General features: G+C 31.3%; 1 protein-coding gene across 1 annotated transcript; it reads left to right on the top strand.

Moving 5' to 3' along the window:
* Window positions 1-7,315: 7,315 nt before the first annotated feature.
* On the top strand, window positions 7,316-19,037 carry LOC127702438 (carbohydrate sulfotransferase 15-like). The gene is made up of 6 exons (XM_052206637.1): window positions 7,316-7,551; window positions 11,436-11,543; window positions 13,288-13,438; window positions 14,424-14,577; window positions 17,594-17,741; window positions 18,744-19,037. Exons 1-6 carry the CDS (start codon window positions 7,446-7,448, stop codon window positions 18,926-18,928), a joined length of 852 nt encoding a protein of 283 aa, XP_052062597.1. The 5' UTR covers window positions 7,316-7,445; the 3' UTR covers window positions 18,929-19,037.
* The last annotated feature ends 3,140 nt before the right edge of the window (window positions 19,038-22,177 follow it).

Raw genomic sequence — 22,177 nt, 5'->3', positions numbered from 1 at the left:
TCGCAAATCTTCTTATGAATTTCGTCCGTGCAATGATCGTGTAAATAAAAGTTCGTCCACCTTAATTCCCTTGCCATTCTATTTGACGTTTTTCAAATATTGGATCATCGCAAATCTTCTTATGAATTTCGTCCGTGCAATGATCGTGTAAATAAAAGTTCGTTCACCTTAATTCCCTTGCCATTCTATTTGACGTTTTTCAAATATTGGATCAATCATCATCTTACAACTTTCTTCCTTATACGATACAATTAGTGTTATTTGTTACATTTAACACAATCATGCACATAAATGTAAAATACAATACATTAAGATGTCATCCTTACGACATGATCCTTGGTCTCATTAGGCCTAAAAGTTGTAGTATTATTTGCAGAGATTACTATACTGACATTAATATGTATTTGCCCTTACAGAGATGTCACACAATATAGTAAACTGCCTGTATCTTGTTATACCTAGACTGATTTACATACTTTTCTGACCATCACTTAACATGGACATTATTTGAGAAATATTGAATGTTTGCCAGGAGGGACTATATAATTGTCTTTCTGGTTTAACGGTACTTGCCGCATGGAAGATATCGTGTGTTAATAAGATTTAGTGGAAAATGATATGTTACTAGCATAAACTGCGGAGATTAATTGTTCAAATTTAATACATAATATGAATGGAACCATTAACATACTGAAATGAAGAGAAAGTACCTACTAGGAACTGTTACTTTTTATTTATTTGTTATACTCACTTGTTATGTGTTTGTTAAGATGAAATTGACATTAAATGGGACGTCAAATACTGTATCCTTTTCACAAAACATCATCTTTGAGAAAAAGGATAAAATGGAGTTTATAAATAGATGTAGGGGACGAATTGAAAGGACACATAAGGTATGTACATTTTTAAAATTAATGGTGTTATATGAAAAATATAGTTTTGTATACAAACATTAATTTTGTCAGAATGATTAATTATATTTTCATCTAGTCATTTATATACATAACTTTAAAATCTGGTTGCGTATACGATTATTGGTAGGGAAAATAGTAAGTTCGTCAGCTGGAAAAGATAAATATCAAACTGTACCCATTCTAAAATTTCAAACTACATGAACCCTTTTCATTGATGATTAATTGATGTGCATTGTGGTTAATCATATAGGAAACATAATTAATCACTTAATGGTTCTATATATATTATTAAATTAAATGTTATTTGTAAATAACTTGTTTATCTAAACTATTGTTTGCTTTAGCCGGCCCACTAAGACATGGAGGCCACTTGTTTTATAGAAAATAATCGACCAAGAGCTTCATGCACATTGTTTTGTCTTGTGCACTATCTGTTAAATGATTTTGTATGATGAAGTAAGACAATCGTCTTAATCGTACCTGAAATATCCAGAAGCGGTTTTTATATGTACGTAATTACATTTATTAATTTATAGAGTTTATAAGCTATGTCTATGCCAAGCTGCAGGGTACACAATAACAATTATGAGACCTGACACAAACAGATGAAAAGAAACTGATCATTTTGACACAAATAATTATGCCAATAAAAAGAGATGAATATTTGTGGAAATAAAATTCCGCTTAAAATTGTGTCTATTAAAGCGTTTAGTGTAATAATTCAAATTTATGTTGACCAAAAACTAAGTCCATTTATCGGTAGAATACGAAAACATCAGAAAAAATCAAATCTGAAGAAAAAGCTTCTGTCCAAGTTTCGTAACATTCCATGAAAATTTGACAAAGTTATTGATGACTAAAAAAATCAACTGTATGTTAATGTACATTTTTGTAACTACAAAAAACTAATATAAAACCAATTCATCAGTAAAATACAGGAAAATTGAAAAAATATATTTTCAAAATTTTGCTGCAGACGTTATCTCTAACATGTCTCAATCAGATAAAAACCTCTGTTAAAGTTTCATAAACTCTAGGATTCTAAGAAGGTTTGGCAAAGTACATTTATGAGTAAAATACGGAAAAATTAAAAAGAATATTTTCAAAATATTACTCTAGATACCGACTTTTGATCATAAAGAAGCTTTTGTCAAAAATTCTTAAAATTCAATGAAGATATGACAAAGTTATTGATGTCTTAAAAAAAACTTCAATAAAATTGAACCTACAATGTATCATTTTCTTTCAACAACAAATTATGCAGTAATCCAAGCATTCTGTTATGGAAAATGAAATGAACTGATATGTGGTATATGTGCATGAGACGAAATCCCATTGAAGAATAAGAAATAAGAAATATATAAAAGCTCTAAATGCTGTACTTCATCTAGAGAGTTCCATGAAGGTCGTCGGTAAGAACAGGAAGTGTATCAACACTTCGATATTTCTCTTTAAAGAGTATTTCTCTGAAAGTATGTCTAGTAGCTGGTTCAAACTTACATTCTTCATCACGAAATTTAAAAAGATTTTATAAAAATCCTCTTAATGATTTTGGATTATGTCGGCAGTTTTACCAGTCATAATTTCTTTCTAGAAAGATCTCAATTTTTTCAAATACGCATAAAATTGTAAACGTTTTATACATAAATCAATTCTGACAAAATGTATTGTTCCGAGAGAAAAGTTTCTTAATGACATTGTTTTTATTTCTAAATGTCATATTACTGTTTTAATAAGGATGAGGTAATGACATATATTGTCAAAGGTCGGTGACCTTTAGTTGTTTACACTCTCACCCTTTGGTTTCTTGTTGAAAGTTGTCTCATTGACAATGGTACCACGTCTCTTTATTATTCTTTTTGTTTTGATTTTTGATTATACTTAACTGTTGTTTGCTAAACGTCCAGTGGCAAATGTTATACATATTTCCAGACAAAAACAAATCAAACACTTACTCAGGTAGTTTTTTGCCTTGGAACAGGTAACCAGCTGATCCTTCATAGAGTTATTTAAAAAACTCTATTATATGGAGAGAGGATGGCACTATCCCTTCTAGGGATATCGTTTGCAAACGTCTCAAATACAGGAACTGTCTGCGCATTTATACATTTTGCTCAGCCAAACGGATAACCTCTCGTCGCGGTTATTACTACAGGTGGGAGGGGAGGTTCATGTTATCATATTTCTAAAAACTACGCTTTAATAATGGTGTTTAGATCCTAAACACAATTATCAAGACATCTTTTGTGCACCCTTTTTACACGTTTAGGTCTAAACATGTCTCAGTTCTAAACATGTTGAGGGTTGTGTTGAGGATCGTGTTTAGCTAGAAATTAGTGTTTTATTCCTAAACACTTAATTCTATAAAAACAAAAACATTTGAAAGTGTTTATACTCAAGACATGTGTACATTTAATGTGCTTATTTAGAAATGTGTTTAGATATTAAACACAATCCAAAACATGTTTAGAACTAAACAGCACAACAGAAGAAGAAAGTATAAAAATCCATTGAAAAAGATCGATACAAAGCACACAAACACTTAAAAATACAAAAGACCTGAACATACTCGCACTTACTGGCAGCTTGTTTAAAGCCAATAACAACTAATAAAAAACTATGTATCTAAGACTAAATATCAATCAGTACACATCCAACTGATTAAGTGTAAAAGCGTAATCAACAGTCTAGGAAAACATGTCCTATTGCAGTTTCAAAATATAAATATCAACAGTATCTAGAACCGAATGCCTTTAAAACTGTATAACAATTCATATTTAGTTGAGTATTAATTTATTGATAATAAAATCAATGTTAGTACCGATGAAAACAATGTTCAAAGATCTGATTACAATTTACATTAGTAAATCATCACATGGTTAAAATTAAGTTACTTTGAAATTTTTTCATGGCGTACACTATTTAAACCAACATTTATGATTAAGTTTTATGGTCGTGCTCAGATGATTGATTGAAATATTGATTACGTGCCATTTGCTGTACGTCCAGTGGCAAATATTTCATGAATGTTCAGGACAAGAGTTAATCATCAATAAATATAATAGGTAGGTTTTGCGATGTAGTGTCGACTGGGATGAAAGGCTGGAAATTTGGACTGTCTCTGGAAAGTTAGGATACATATATGTTGGATAGGGACAGAAATCTTGTCCGATCCTCCTAGATAGCTGCACGGGTTCTTAAACGTGCAGAGAGCATGGCACTATCTTTACAAAAGACATTTTACGTACCTTTTCCGCCCGGACGTGGCTGCGTATATACATTCCGCATAGCTAAACGGACGCCGTGTGCAGTAAACAAAGAAAAACAGCAGATACTATAATAACGTAAGCACGTATAACCTTATAAAGAAACCACAAAACATTAAAAGTTACCCACATATGTAATAACGTCACTGCGTCGTTGCAGAAATAATGAAGTTACTACATAATATAATAAAGATAAAATTGAGAATGGAAATGGGGAATGTGTCAAAAAGACAACAACCCGACCAAAGAGCAGAAAACAGCCGTAGGCCACCAATGGGTCTTTAACACAGCAATACGCACAGTAAAACTCAGTTTAAAAGAAGTCCGAGGCCGATGTCAGACATGCCAGCTCCAGACCTCAATTAAACTAATTGAAAGATTATGTCTTCATTAAATAAAATTAAGCACACTCCCTCTCGTTAGGGGTTTAGTATCATACCATCATTAAATATATGAGAAGAACATAACCTGTATCATGCCAACAACTGGTTTTAGAATAAATGTGTTTATTTCCGATGCAAAGACCCTATGAGTGAATCAATATTAATACCAAAATATGCCATCTTTAACTGACCTGACAACAATATCGTAACTATATCCCTTCTTAATAAGTCTGTTTGAAGGTTTGGTTAGCTTTTGAGGTGAATGCCGACATGTTTGTGCTTTGTATTGAATATTATCATAAAAGATTGGATGTGAAACTACATATTAATATAACAAAGAAACCACTTAATATAATATAATATACTATAATATGATAAAATACATAATATAAAGAACAGAAAAACTAAATAATATTACAGATATCCACTACCTAAGACAGTTTTGGCGTTCTATGGGCATATATACTGATAACACTATGTTAAAGATATAATAATGACCTATTTGAATGCATATTGTAAAGTTTTGGATTTTTAATTTCACAGGATAGTGAATTCTACACCGATGGTCCTCTAAAAGAAAAAAAAATGATTTGTATAATTCGGTATTTGACTTATTAATAACGCTATATTTGCAGGCACAATTAGATTTGGTAATTATTTCGGTGCCAATCCATTTTTGACTTGTACATTAATATGTATTATGACTTGTGGTATAGTATTCTCTTAGTAACGGGAACTATTGCTGATTTCTGAAATTATTCAATATATATTTGCCAATGGATGTATCAATTATGAATCAATATATATAGTAAGTTAAATAACAGTAAAGAACAATGCTTGACATGGCAAATGTTAATTTTATGTAAAAGTTACCAAAAAGAATAAGAAAGAATACTATATATATATATACATATGTCAACATCACATTTGACAATACATACAGCCTAAGGACAATTATACTTGACGAATTCAATTAGTATCAAAGTTAAGAAACAATAAAATTCTCACCAAATAAAAGTAGATTTGACACTAAAACTGAACTTTTTGACAGTATATCGACAAATATAGCTTCCTCCCTTTCTTTCTTCAAATATAATTGTGACAGAAAATATAAACATGAATTGTATCATATATTATATGAATAATATTTCTATTAGAATAAGAATATTTATTGTTTCTATTATGGGCAGCATGACATTTATACACACAAGACAATACACTATAAGTGTGTAAAATATTTTGTTTTATATTGAAATGAAATATTAAATGTTCATTTAGTTACAAACCTACATTTCTTCATCTAATATAAATCATGTACATTTTATTCCAGGCAAAACCAGAACCATAAAATCGTAACAATAATCGTCGTTATTAAGGATATCATTTTACATTTCGTCTAACATCTAACGTCACAGTAACCAAATTGCACCTATTCAGCAAAAATAGCAGAGGAAATCTTACAAGTTTTCTTTGAGACTAAACAATTTGTATTTTAATGATTTGACAGTATACACCTCTTTCAACATAGGTAAATATATTTAAATATACACAAAACCTTCACAGTATATATCAAAGTAAAATCTACGGAAACGTCGCCATGCGACATCCACAAAAAGTCATCTTTTAAAAATGAGTAAACAAAATATGTTACAAGCATCCATTTCTTAAAAAATGAATACTAAGCATGGACTAATGTCAAATTGTTCTAAATATTTGAAGAAATAAAACAAAACATTATTCGATTTTTAAGGATGTGAATTTAAGCATGCAAGCAATTTGGGTACTCCTCGTTACAGAACCATGGATCGTTTGGATGTCGGTTCAAATCAATTTTTCTAAGATTCAATATGGATTTAAAATTAAACTGATGTGACTATATAGAAAAAAAGGATACATCTACAACATAAACACAGAATGGAAACTTGTCTGGATCACAAATAAACGTAGGTGAAAAAACTTCCAAAATAGGTGCAATTTGGGTACCGTCACGTTAGACATTTAATAATACAATTCCCTAATACTTTCTGATAGACACATTTTCATTAGTAAATAACCCTCATTTGAGAGATCTGAAAAGTTATTGCAAATATTGCTTATCTCTTTAAAAAATATCTCTCTCTTTTGGACAACTAATATTAAGATTACTTTTCTTACAAAGCCTCTGATCTCTTTCTAAATATAAATTAATTTCTAAAGTGGAGATGTACTATACATGTATTGTTAGTACATCAATTAGTCAAATTTGTATATAATGTCTATGTCTGAAAACAAAATTATATCCACAAGACCTACAATGTATAGATACTGAATGATTTGTGACATACTCGTATCAATGCACCTAATCTAAGTATGGGTATTATTGTTGAGTGTTACTAAGTATTTAGACCAAACAGACAAATAAACGTACTATTACTAAATACATCAAACGTACATGACTACACAATTCTATTAGTGTCATGAAATGACATTATCAATTATCATAAGGGATATCTATATTTGAATAATTGAATATATATGTTTCTTTTTTATTCTGAAACATTGATAATATTTATAATCAAAAGTGTTTTTGTTTAAATTTTCAAAAGAAAGGATAATATATTTTTGCCATTTAATTGGAATACCGAAGAGAAGCTTAGAGAATTTGTTTAAGTTTGAAGTTGTAAATTTTCAATGATTGTTCAGATAAACACAAAGGTTTGCATCTAGACTACCATTACTGCATCGTTCATACTTTTTGTTATTTTTAATCTCAGAAATCACAGAATTTATGGACTAGTCAGTACAAGAGTCCTTGTTATCAGAGAGAGGGATCATTACGTTGTCTGCCTTATTTTTTGGTAATAGGCTTTCCAAAATGTGGAACAACAGATTTATTCGAACGAATGAAACATCATCCAGAATTTATACCATCTAAAATGAAGGAACTTCATTGGTTATCAAGATATCGATTTATGCCTCTTTTTCGTCGAAATTCAACACTCCGATTAGGTATTGTATCATTAAACTATACTGTTGATGTTGGAAGAATCGCATCGGGTTGATTGACAAATAAAAAGTACAAATAAAACAAATATCCTCATCAACAATTGACTAGTAAAACATTGTAAACTTTTATACTTATATCAAAACACATGCAACCAAAAACTTAATATATCGTAATAACATTGATTTGACATATGAAAATTATATTAATTACAAAAATATGTATATAATTGAAAGCTCTGCTAAAAAAAGATGGTCATATATATATTATGGATTTAACAAGTAATTTAAAATAACCCCTCAAAAAACCTATTTACTCAAAATTGGAAAAAAAAAGTAATCTTCATTTTGAGAATCATCATCACCTAAAGCAAACGTACCAAAACGCTAGATTTTCATTTTTTAGATAAAAATTGTCCCCACCCAAAACTTCACTGGTTTAGTATAAATCTATTTTATTTGCTTAATCTAAGCAAAATGAATGAGACACAAGTAAATCATACTGATGAAGTCTGCGCCATAATACAATATGAGTATATATATAATATAATATTATAAGCATGCATGCATGTAACTGGTTGTTAGGAGTGGTATGAAACGTTTAACATGCAGTTTATTTTTTTTAGGTCGATCCTTTTTCGTCATATAGTCTTTTAACTGTCTCGGTTCTTAAACGTCTTTGGCTTTCAAATATTCGGCTTTGAACATTCCTGATGGAGGTAAATCCAGAAAAGCGCTTCAAACACTGAACACCAATCTATTTGTTATTTATAATATAAGAATAAGAAGATGTGGTATAATTGGTAATGAAACAACTCTCCACCAGACACCAAATGACATTGAAGTTAACAACTATAGGTCACCGTACGGCCTTCAACAATAAGAAAAACCCATACAGCATAGTCAGCTATAAAAGGCCCCGAAATGACAAATGTAAAACAATTCAAACGAAAAAACAAACGGCCTGATTTATTTAAAAAACACTGATCGAAATACAAATATGATATACAACAACAAACGACAACCTCTGAATTACAGGCTCCTGACTTGAGACAGACACATACAGAATGTGGCGGGGTTAAACATGTTAGCGGGTGCCCCTCCCCCTAACATGTGTAAGTGTTGTGACATACAACATATGAACAAACTATAGAAATGAGTTGAAAAGAGCCTAACTCATCAGATCGATACAATCAGAAAAAACAAGTAACAAAAACACAGACCGAACGTGGCAGGGTATTTATCAGGCATGGGGTAATGCAAATTTGTAATTGTAATGCATGGTAATGCGTTACATTTTTCCAAGTAATTGCATGTAATGTGTAATGCAGCAATTTGTGCATTACATGTAATTGTAATATAATGCATTACTTTAGCAAAAAGTTGTGTAATTTCATGCATTACATGTCATTACTCTTTTCACATACTACATCTTTAACATGTTGTTGGAGTTTTAACTAAACCAAATTTAAGATTTCTTGATTAACTAAGAATATGTTAATCATTAGAATACATTCTTTGTTTCATCTTATTTCATACATTTTCCTGCATAAAGAGATTGATATTTGAAAAGCATAACTGTATTGTTGTCATAAGATCAAAGAATATCTTGTCTTGCTTAAATAAAAGATAATTAAACTTTGTTATAAAACACTAATTAGTTTGTTTTACAATCAATATTTTCACCATCTAAACAATTGTTCATTAATTAAGGTCTATGTTTATTTTATAATTAGGGGAGTAATTCACAGTAATTAAATATTTCGTTTAAAATAAAAAAAAAAAAAAAAACAACAAAAAGTATATTTATAAAAGTTAAGTTAACATTAAGTTAAAATAATTAAAATTGTAAAAGTCGAATTAAATAGACTTTTTAAATGTATACTTATATTCAATTCATGGAACAGTTTCTGCATATGCTAGAATCTTTTGTGACTTCTAGTTGTTTTTCAAAATGTTCAATTTTTCTATTCACTTAATAAAATTTTCAAATGTAATGTGTAATTCAAGGCATTACTTTGCAAAAGTAATTGTAATATAATGCATTACTTTGATAAATGCATGTAATTGTAATTGTAATATAATGCATGGTTTGGTCAAAGTAATTGTAATATAATGCATTACATTGCAATGTAATTCGCCCCATGCCTGGTATTTATACATCCCTACAACAAAAAAGACACTAGTACAGATCTGAGAGTACTTTCAGTTACTGACAGCAAGTTCAAAGCCAATAACAACTAATAAAAAAATAATTTATCTAAGACTAAAAATAAACCTGATTTTTTTAGTGTAATCCACTATAAGCATAAAGTAGGTGTTGTTTTCATTTTATATGCCTATTATGGATTACACTTAAAATCACTTACACTCAAATCAGGTTTATAAATAACAAATGGACTGGTGTTCAGTGTCCAGTGAAAAATATTTCATTGTATCAGGACTAAAACTTGTGAATGTGATATGAGTATGGACCCTGTTTTGTATTAGAACAACACGCTGAGCCGTATTGTTAGCGAGCTAGTGCACAATATAGCAGACTACAGTAAAACATGTCACCCTACCGAACACATTGTTCTAATACCTGGTCGACCAGTCTTTGCGCTTACACCTTAATGCCATGTGTTTAGCGGAGAAGCTGCAGAAATAATATTTTAGTCCTTGATTGGATCCGACCGGGAATGGAATCCACGGGCTCCTGGGCTCGACCACGCTATCACTAGACCATCGAGGCGGATCCATCAAATTATTAAATAAATGATAGCCAATAAAAAATACGACGAACTTGCAATTGTCAAACGGAAAATTTCTTTTTTTATTTGTGCAAGTTATTGACACTTGAAGCGACCACACACTAAATGATAATAAAATCAACAGATCATTATTTGATTGATAATTCTATAATTTAGGAAATCGATAGGTGTAAGGAATAATTGTTTGAACTGTGAACTATGTATGACATAACATGAATGGATAGTTTAATGTGTATAAGGAAAGTCCTTTCATAAGTTTATCCTGTAAATTATTGGCATGGCCTTATTCTAAATGGTTTGATTCACAAGTACCAAATAAATTATTTCATTTAGTACGGAGCCGTGTGCGTAATCTCCCCATAATTGTTTAAAAGGACAAATAAAGTGACTAATTTCTTATAACACACTATATAAAATGAGGATTTTTGATATAATTGCCAATGAGAAAAGGATCAACCAGAGACCAAATGACGTAGATGTTAGCATCTACAGATTCCCGTACGACCTTCAACAATGAGCAAAACTCAAATTGCATAGCAAGTTATATAAGACCCCGTCATGACAAAATGTAAAACAATTCAAAGGAGAAAACCAACGGCCTGATTTATGTACAAAATAATGAACGAAAATAAGTATGATACACAGTAGCAAACTACAACCGTTAGTTATATAAATTACATTACATTTTTGTGGCTAAGTGGGAAAACCTCTTAAAGAAATGTACATATTATGTATAAACTATAAATGGAGATATGAAGTAAACATCATTAATAAGACCGAAAACCAACGATAGAAAATACTCAAAGTCATCAGACTGTCAATTGTCTACCATCAACACTTCTAACTTCTTTAAATAATGGAGGACATACGTGGTTTCAGACTCGGAACATAACACATGGAAATGTTGCGGAGTGAAACAAGGTTTTTGAGAACTAAACCCCTTTTCCATTCGATCTGTTGAATGACAACGTTACATGAAGAAAGTAATATAAAATTAGAGGTTACAGTAAAACCCCTTATCATTTTACAACTGTATAACTTTCACATACTAAAAAATACTAATATAATCGTTAATTCAGTGTATTGTAATATGTATTCCAGAATATACTTGATTTATCATTTTTCATACTTCTATAGAAAAATATTCACCAGACAAGCCTTTTGGCCTTCATCTCTACACACAAATGTTTGATGAGTTAGCTGCCACACTCGAGACTTCTGATGGCCACTCTCATGCAATATCAGGTAGGTTTGTGTTGATATAGATAAACAATTGTTACAGTATGTTGCATGGTACGTTTTGTATTTGAACGTAGATTGTATCTACTGCTTCCCAAAATATTGCTATTGAGCGTACACGATGCAACTAATTCAGAAACGTGTGTCATTCACACGGAAATCAGTATAAACTATCAGTCAGTCGGTTCTGCTGCTGCTTGACTATCAAAAGTTCATAAGGGAAGTATAATGGACACATTTGTCAAGTAATCGGGATTTGATTGATTGATATAATACAAGAATATGATTAGGACACCCAAAGACGTTTGTGTTTTAACTCAAATGACATTTCTGGAAATTTAGAAAATGAAAATGTGCTATTCATGATCAAATTACAAGACATTTTCGCTTCTATCAGTTTTCATGAAGAAAATTTGTCTGACTCTGTAAATGCTCAGAGTTTTTTTTTATCCAGTTCATTCCGCTTCATATTATCTTAGGTGGTCTTTGAAGACCCATTGGTGGCCTTGGGCTGTTTTCTGTTCTTTGGTCGGGTTGTTGTCTCTTTGACACATTCCCCATTTCCATTCTCAATTTTACTTGAAGTAGATCCTCATAATCCTTTCTTTGGCATTTGTATTTACTCTATGTGATATAGCACAACTTTACTGCCACTGTGTGCATAGTTACGATATTTTTTTGGCTTTGAATGGTAGTTGTTCTTGTTTCATTTTTTCTTTGATTTTTGCATTTCTTGTTTGTACACCTTCACGACACACTCATGATTTCACTGTCTGATAGCAGATACACTGTTTCCCCCTTACTATAGTTTCTAACACTATACACACACTGTTTTGGTGTAATAGTCTCAGTGAATACCAAACACTTAAATAACAGGTTAACCATAGTTTTGTGTATACAGATACAGATACATAACACAAAAGGTTCTTTGATTTTGAAAAGATTTCTAAAGGGGGAACAAAACTTCAAAGCGCAAATGTGAAGAGTGCAGATGTCTGCGTTGTTTTGAGCGCAAATTTCTACGATTAGATAAGAAGTTTTTCCTTGTCACTAAAAACTACATGGATTAATGGAACCCTATATTTTTTTCTTTGCGATCGATTGTGTATTGAAAGAATGTCTAGAATAAATGACAAAATCATATCTTTTCATTCATTCGGAGAAGTTTTGAAATGTGAAATTTTAGGTCTTTACTTAAAATAACCAATATAAACATTGTTATTTCAGACATAGAAAGTGCATATCAAAACTGTGTGCACAATTTTCAAACAAAAACAAACACAAGTGTTAGATCTTTTCTTATCGCATGACCCTTTATGACGTTATTCTCCAAGTACTAATATGCAATGTTTCGCAAACAAGCTATATTATAGGAATGTATTTCTGAGAGCCTATCATTACCATTATGTTTAATATGTGAGATCTGATTTCGGGAACGTGCGAGAAGTGTTTTCAAACTAAAAAATCAGGAAGAAGCGTATGATGACAAATATACGAGAAAGGGCAAAACGAGAATGGAAAAAAAGGTAAAACATAGAAAGACCACATTCTGAAAAACCATAAGGTTCTTATTTCTTTAACGTCAAAACAGTTTGACGTGTTATAAAAACACTTACGTTTAGGTCAAAGTTTGAGAAGATAATATATATAAGAATAAAAACCTTTAACTTAAGTCCTAGATTTATTGAGAGGAAATCCAAACCAGAAGTGAATTATGACGAGATTCAATGATTATGATGTTCTTTTTCAGCTGACTTTAGTCCATCTACAATTTGGGACAACGATGTTTATTCTTACATTAATAGTTTTTCTGTGGGCCCAGAATATTACACACAGGATTTTGTGCATCAGTTAAATCCATGCATGAAACTGATTATTATGATGAGAGATCCAGTTCAAAGGTAAGCAATTTATACATATAGTTTTGCGCTTATTCGTATATAAAATCTTTTTTTTATTAAAATAATGAGTATCCACACATTTTTAGAACCTATAGTTTGACTTGCTTGAAAGCTGATATATAAAGCTTTTTGAAACCCCGATAAAACTTTTTCTGGATTATGTCTACTTCCGATAGCTGCCTTAGCATTGCACAATTTAAAAGAGAGGCGAAAGATACCAAAGGGTCTTCAAACTCACAAGTCGAAAATAAACGCCATGGCCAAAGAAGAAAATATTTCCCCACTCTTCTTATGGCGATAAAAGTCCTGTTTATTCCATAGTTTATTGTATTCAAGTTGTCATATTTTGTTACGGAATTAATATATATGTTATAGTTGAACATAAGTTAATTGGGAATCATTCATACAGATAGATTGGCGCAAATGACTTCCGAATTCTGGCGCAATTAATACCTTTGAAAAATAAGATTTGACGCAAATGACATACTAGTCTCTCAAAGGTAGCAATTTGTGCAAAAGGACTGCAGCTATATTGGTCACATTCAGTTCATAAATTTGTTTTTGTTCCCTATTAAAACTATCACTATTTTGGTTTTGTTAATTAAAGCCGGGAGATGTACGTAATATACCAATGAGACAGCAACCCAATAACCAAAAAATCATTAGTAATTTTATTCAAATAAATGAAATGTGCTTCTATCTGTATTATTCCTATCTTTATTTGTATGCCGACACTAAATAATTGTTGAATTGTTGGACAGAAAAGAGAAGAGGTGTCATGCAGATGTGTCTATTTTGTACATTTAACGATTCACATACCAAATTTTCGTCGAGACTTTTTGGGTCTTAGAATCTCGTACAAGTGTCGCTGTAACACATTAGATCAATGCTAACGAGCAGAATGCTCAGAATTAAACTGTTGTGTTTTGAAGAAAAAAATTGATACCCATTGTATACAACTTGTTTTATATGCTTATTTTTGTAGATTATATTCCGACTATTTGTTCATAAATGGTGCAAACACAGCACATGACTTCCATAAAAAAGTTAAACATGTAGTTAAGCTTTACAAATCCTGTTTGAAATTCAAATCACCACGAGAGTGTTTCCAGGACTTCAATTTAGCCAGAAAATCGAAGGTATGTATATATATATATATATGAATTATGGGAGAGTCAATTGATTTATTTTGGCAAGTTGATTTTACGTATCATGTTTATGTATAGCACAGTTTAATCAGTATGAAGAGGAATAACTCTTGTATATTTTTACTTGGAAAATAAAAAAATCGCCTTGCTTATGGTAATTGTTACGTTCAACAATTTAACTATTTAAAATGATAAAGATTTTTCATTTACTTAATTTTTATTTAAAAAGATTAATAGGCGCGAAGCAAGAAGGGCCATTATACAATTTCATGTTTATAAGTTTAGGAATTTTAATTATAATTTGATGAAAAAATATGTAAAAATATTTGACAAATATAAAAACCAACAAGATCGAGATGGCTCTAGATCACACACCTAAATATTTAAGCACCCCAGTATTATATTTTTATCTTCTTACTTTGCACATTCTGTACCACATCCAGACCATCATCCAAGCAAATGGCAGGGGAGGCACTCAGGGGAGGCATTATATATTTGTCTAGTAATAGAACAAATTTATATTTCTGTCTTTCATTTACACAATATCTAAACTAAATTAATAATACAAAGCCAGTGAAAAATACTTACCGTTTGAAAATATTTATTCAAACTAATACTGACAAAAAAAATTTAATGAGATTAAAGTTTATTATTAGCAATCCCATATTCCAAATTGTCTCTGAAAACTTAAGCTTCTGTACAAAGGTAGGCAAATCAAATTTACTATCTAAGGTGTCGTATCGATAGCTGATTGTGCATGTATCTGATGGGTGATTTATCAGCAGGTGAGTGATCTATGCCTTACTGGGAAGATCAGATGTATTTAATCAGTAACGATGTCACCATAATCGTGCACTCTTATGATGAAACTCTAGATGTTGACTAAATTGTTGTCCAAATTTTGATAGGTTTTATTTTTTAAGCTACTGGCCGCATGTATGAACCAACATACATTTTTGCCCCCCAAAAAAAAATAAAAACGAAAAGAAAATCAACAGTTCACAAAACACTACACAGAAAGAAAAAGATTGAGCATTACGAACTGCACCAAAATATAGGCGTTGAATTCATAGGTGATAAGTTGAATTCGATTTTGTTACAATATGTGTGTAGCTTGTTTGGAAATTTTCGGTGTTGTGGTCTAACGATAGAAATTAATGTGCTTATCGGTGTATGCTAAACTGGACATATGTATCCTTTGTGCGGTAAGAGGGTTCAATACGTTATAAGAACGACCACCTTTCGTTCCATGACGAGTTCAAAAAACGAAAAACGTCTACAATTAAGTACCTATTAAAAGGAATGGAAGAAAACTGATTTTATATGTACAGCTCGTGTGTGTTTTGATATTTTAACACGTCGAAATAAACACTAAATGAACACAGAAAATCATGTAAGAATATTCACTACTTACGGTATGTCCTCATTTTGTACAATCACTGCTTTACTATTGGCTAAAACATTTGCCACGTGGTCCTGTAACAAAATTTCATAGCGTTTCATTCTTTTCGCTTAAAACTGACCAAATACGCGTTCATTTCATAAGTCAACCATTAAAATGACCGAAAAAGGGTCATTTAACCATGTTAAGACGAAGAGCTGCGCCATGAGCGCATAATAGGCCCGTCACCATGAATAATTTGGCACTATTAAAGCAATCTCAAGTTTAGCTAATTTTGTGGCCTCGATTTTTGAACGAAAAAAATTCTCTAACCGTCCAAAATGTGAAAAATGGACAGTTTTCGACGATTTTTCAACGAATAAATTCCAGAACTCAGCAATGTCATGTCAGAAATTTATGAAAAACTAAAGGGAGCTTATTGCAATAGGTATAAACAAGTCACCAAAGTTTGAACATATAAAATCAGTTCAATGAATGGTTTTATATGTAAACTACTCAAAGCGTTTTTGAGTTATTGTCCAAAATATGAATAAAATCCCATTACTTAGAAACGTAAATTCTTAAATTTATAAAAATCGAAGGGTGGCTTACGTCAATAGATATAAACCATTCGCCAAAGTTTCATAAAAATTAGTGAAAGCATTTTTGAATTATTGACCGACAAGTTGACGACGGACGGATGGACGGACAACGGTATACCACAATACGCCGGGAGTATAAAAACTAAAATAAACCACGGGCTGCAATAATTCATTAAACTGATTTTATGTGTACAAGTTGTGTGTGTTTTGATATTTTTATAATAACACGAAACAAACATAAAGTGAAAACAAACTTTGAAAACCAGTAACCATTTTGAAGCTCAAATCAGCTGTATTATTAATATTTTCTACTTTTAATTCATATTTATCATATGTTTGAAATGCTATATCAATTTAATATTTTGACACTAAACATAAATTTAATGGACATTTTATAAGATTTAATTTATTGAAAGGCCACTACATTGACATGACACGTGCTCATTTTTAAGCTAGAAGCGAGTTTCTGCGCCCCATGCCAATTGTGCTAAGTCACGTTCATTCTTTTTGCTTTAAACTGACCAAATACGTGTTCATTTCATAAGTCATCCATTAAAGTGACAGAAAAAGGGGGATGTTCATATACATATAAATTATTTTTTCTATCTGATTCGAAAGGTTTATGTATCCAGTATTTTATTGGAGATTATACTATTTATAAGCTCTACGATCCCCTGCGGGAATCGTTTCACAAAATAAAAGGACATACACATATTAAAAACAACAACAATAAAACACGGGCTGCAATACTTAATACTTCATAATTATTACACATGTTAATGTTTACAATACTTCATTTGAAGGCGATCGTCCTGAAAATGCATGAAATATATTAGGCAACCAACAATCAATCAATCTTCTAAATAATGTATTGCTTCCTCTCAGGTTTTTATGGGCTTTACTATTGTTTTTCGGATCATACCTAGTATGCGTTTTAGGGTATAAACACCTCTTATTGCTTCAACCTTGGACGTCAAGGAAGCAACAAACAACAGTCAATCAATATTGATATACTTAATTTCAGATAAGATTGCGAATTGGTGCTTATTTCATCTTCATTGAAGAGTGGCTGAAAGTTTTTCCTCGTGATCAAATGCATTTTGTTCGGATGGAAGATTATGCATCAAATACAAAGAAAGTTCTTGAAGATATTTTCCATTTCTTAGATATGGGTGAGTATCAGACTGATACATATATATTTTTTATCCCGCAATCTCAGATCATTTGTATATGAATGTACATGCAAAGGCAAAATAAATTAAAATCAAAACATTAATCATGCGTGCACATCAGTGATGATATTAATTTGTTTTGCGTTAAGGTAGATCGAGTGTAATTTTCTGATCCCTTTTGGGCATTTTGCCAAAATACTTATTTGGTCTAAATTTTTTTACTAGTACAAATGCAGCATTCCATATACAACAGAAACATCTTAAACTTGAAAGTTATAGATTAAACTATCAAAAAATTAAGTGTCATTTAAAATTTAATTTTCAGAAAAAATCCTTTTAAGTCAAGGGCAGATAATTATATTGAATTTAAAAGGAAAATTTGTGGTCTTTTTTTTTGACCCCCTATTCTTATTTAAAATATTTCGGTTGTATTTATGAAAAGCAATTCTCTCACTGGTTTTGAACTAATTCTATCGTTTAATGACTCCCCAATAAAAAAAAATTAAGTTTCCCCTGTATAACCCATATGAAAAACTGATTTCGTTAATTTCAATGTTTTTTTAACTAAAAAGCAAGGTCTGTGACTCCCAGTTTTAATATTGAAATTTGAAAGTACATTGACCCAAAAGTCTTTCACAGAAGTTTAAGAACAATCTATCGTCGAATATTTAGACACCATAGAAAGTTGACGGTCCACATCAAATATCACCATGCTATAAAGATGTTACCACCCGCAGATCTGAATAAAATCGAAGCCGGACAACGGGAAGAGAATAGACTTTTCAAGGATTCTGCAAAATCTGACTATCAACGGCATACACAAAGCTGTGGGGTCGAAAGTTTTCTCTCCTGTTCTATTAATACAAATTTGCGGGACTCTGTGAGAAAAGCGTTAAGCTGTATAAAATTGCATACCATTTTTTTAAGATGTTCTTCTTATTTGATAACTTGTCACTCCATAAAAACACGTTCTGTTAAAATGCATTATGATTTGTATTTTAGAAACGGTGTCAGAGGATGTTATGAAGCGGATGTTGCATCAGAATCCTTCCAACACAAGACAAAGCAGGGGGATTTCATTTGAGCCAATGTACAATAAGACACATAAACTTTTATCTCAGTTTTACGGTCCGTTCAACCATAATTTGTCAATACTGTTACAAAACAAAGATTACACCTGGCACTAAACATAACTCATGGTTCTAACGAGAGAATGTTGAATTTGTTTGTTACGATTTTATTATTTATTTGACACAAATGTTTTTATTTTTATATATAATAAAGTTACTATGTTAATTGATTGTTTTTTCTTCACCACAAATCTAAAATACTAAATGAATGATGTGTTGATGTGTGTGTGCGGCTTCTCACACAACCAGTTTCAATTAATCAGAATGACTTTGTGACCTGAAGCTAGTGTGAACAATGTAGTTCGTTATCCTCAATTTTAGTTACTTACTTTGGGTTATCTAGGGTAATTTCCCTAGACTACATGAATATACCCATAAGCCTTATAGGCTTTCAAGTGGGAGCTTATTTATCTTCAAAACCAGGATCTATGTCAGTAGGCTCTTGCAAGGATTGTTGGAACAAACGATGTCTGACGAGATGCCCAGACGTTCAACTTCACTCATTTTGATAGACTGTAAGCTGGCGAGTCAAAACAGTAATTTTGCAAACGTATGAATGACCATCGCTGTAACTGTGAGCAATACCGTCCCCGTTGTATTTAATTTTGATTATTTCATATTTAGTATTAATTTTTTACTTATTTTGGTGTTGTTTTTCGGATTTTAAACGTACACGTGATATATTTATTGTGTACTGTATTGTCTTTTATAACGTTCCGATGTTGGCCTTCGTAGATGTTGGTAATTAATTATTTTATAAAGAAAGAAAGAAAAAAAAAAGAAAATATGAAATGACATACTAATACATATGTAAACTAAACAGTGACAAAGTCCATTTGTTGTGCTGAATTGATGAAATTTGTTTTATTTGAGATGTAATTACATCTTGTTCGTATATATTTATTTTTTCTAGGTCGTCGTGCGTGATTAAGTTAGCATATATTAGTTGTTAGAAAAATCAAAAGCGAAATAAAATTGTTATGTAGTTTAATTGAGAACAAAACTTTACTAAAAAAATAGATAATTTTTGTTTTTCAGTTGTGAACTTTCCATTTCTATGTAGTAACATTCAAACAGCGCTTGAAAATGAAGTTTTTATCTCATAGCCAGTTAATACAATATGCCAGAGCTTGCGTTTCCTATCATAATTTCCTTTATGTCTAATGTGATCAGCGTAATAGATGTATATCAAAGCTGAGGATACCGAATACAGAAACCACTCTATGACTTAATATCTGAGTGCATGAACACTTATGTCAGGACACACCTTGCTCGGTTTTTTGGAGGCGAATTAGTAACAAGGAGAAAGATTCCAATCAAAATGTCATTTATTAAAAACGACGATCAAAATTATTTACAACAACAGGCGAGATAATCTTACAAAGGGTAACATTTAAATGCCCCTGATTTAACTCCCCTGATAAAAAGCCAGCCTACAAAAAAGGTGGCGTACAAAAAGACCACTTACAAAAGGTGGCGTATCAATAAAAGGCCACTTACAAAAAGGTGGCGTATCATAAAAAGGCCACTTACAAAAAGTAGCATATCATAAAAAGCCATTAACAACATAATGGCAAAAATCATGAAAATTAAAATCACAAAACTCACATCATATTTAAATGTACAAGGTGGCAAGTTATTGGGGTAGGGGGTGGGATCAAAAATTGTCCAGAGAAAATTTGCGATCTTTCTATCGCAGATAAAATATTTACCTCAGAATATATCTGTTATCTGATTGGTTGGTTAAAATACAGATTAAATAATTATGCCATTTACACTCAGTTCAAATTGACTGTTTAATTCAAATAGAAGTTGTCCACATAGACATAAATGAATTTATAATATAAATTAGATTTTATGTCTAATGTGATCAGCGTAATAGATGTATATCAAAGCTGAGGATACCGAATACAGAAACCACTCTATGACTTAATATCTGAGTGCATGAACACTTATGTCAGGACACACCTTGCTCGATTTTTTGGAGGCGAATTAGTAACAAGGAGAAAGATTCCAATCAAAATGTCATTTATTAAAAACGACGATCAAAATTGTTTACAACAGGGGAGATAATCTTACAAAGGGTTACATTTAAATGCCCCTGATTTAACTCCCCTGATAAAAAGCCAGCCTACAAAAAAGGTGGCGTACAAAAAAGGCCAAAGCGAAATACACGTTTTACTTAAAGCTGAATGAGCCCACGCCATCCAAGGTGTGTCTTGAGTTATGAAATATTAAAGATTCAGTCAATATAATTGACACATATAACTCTAAAAGTACTTCAGATATACTATAAAAGTACTACACATAACACTATAAAAGTAACTATTTGTTAATGAGCAGGCAAATCCTGGCCTCAACAGTCTGTATAACAGAATCACTTAGCAGACAATATCTGTAATTAGGCTTCATAAGCCTTGAATGTATGTTCACATGAGGCCAATGAACAATAATAGTAACACTTTTGAGCCGCCAGCCATTCAATGAGCTTTTAATTTCAAAACCATAAACTAGAAAATGTTTGCAAAACAAAAAACATCAGTAGTATCAGATTAGAAATACATATATAAAATATAACATATCAATATATGAACATGATAAAATATTGATAACTCACAGGTCTTTTAATACCTTATTTCTTGTTTTGGCAAAATATAATGGATGTATAAAAATTTACAACATATATATAAAGTCATGTAGAATTTTGAGCAGGCAAATCCTGACCTCAAAGTCAATACCAGTTTCTAACAATGTTCATACCTTTAATGATTTAATCAAATAATGACTAATTATGAAAAACAATCAGAATGGTGACCAGGCACATCCTGACATCACCTTATAATATGAGTTAGTGTTTTCCCACTGAACATCAACATATTACATGCGAATAGATTCAATTCTTATATATCTCTGCAGTGCATTTGAATTCCAACGACCCAGATTTTGAATTAATTGCTCAGAATAGCCTAGGCTGGCAGCATGAGTTGCTGCACCTATACGAAAGCTATGTCCCTTGTATTGAGTAGGATTCAGACCTATAAAAGTAATTAACTTTTTCATCTGTTCAGTCACAAAGTGTGCAAATACATATTGTCCATTGGTATGTTGAAATAAAGGTCCCCTATTATGCTTAAACGTGTTCACAAAAGCATATAGTGTATTAACAGGACAAATTCTAGGGGAGCTTGGCAATGCTGACAAGAAAATTGTTACTGTCTTGTTATTTAAAAAAAATCTAAGTGTTAATTCAACACCTTTTAATATGCCCTTTTCCCAAGTAAACAAAATATCTTGACGTTGAAGTAC

This window comes from Mytilus californianus, unplaced genomic scaffold (genome assembly GCF_021869535.1).
Source record: "Mytilus californianus isolate M0D057914Y unplaced genomic scaffold, xbMytCali1.0.p SCAF_5, whole genome shotgun sequence".
In the NCBI taxonomy this organism is placed as follows: domain Eukaryota; kingdom Metazoa; phylum Mollusca; class Bivalvia; order Mytilida; family Mytilidae; genus Mytilus; species Mytilus californianus.
The sequence above is the reverse complement of the archived record's forward strand: the minus strand, read 5'-3'. Positions and strand labels throughout refer to the sequence as shown.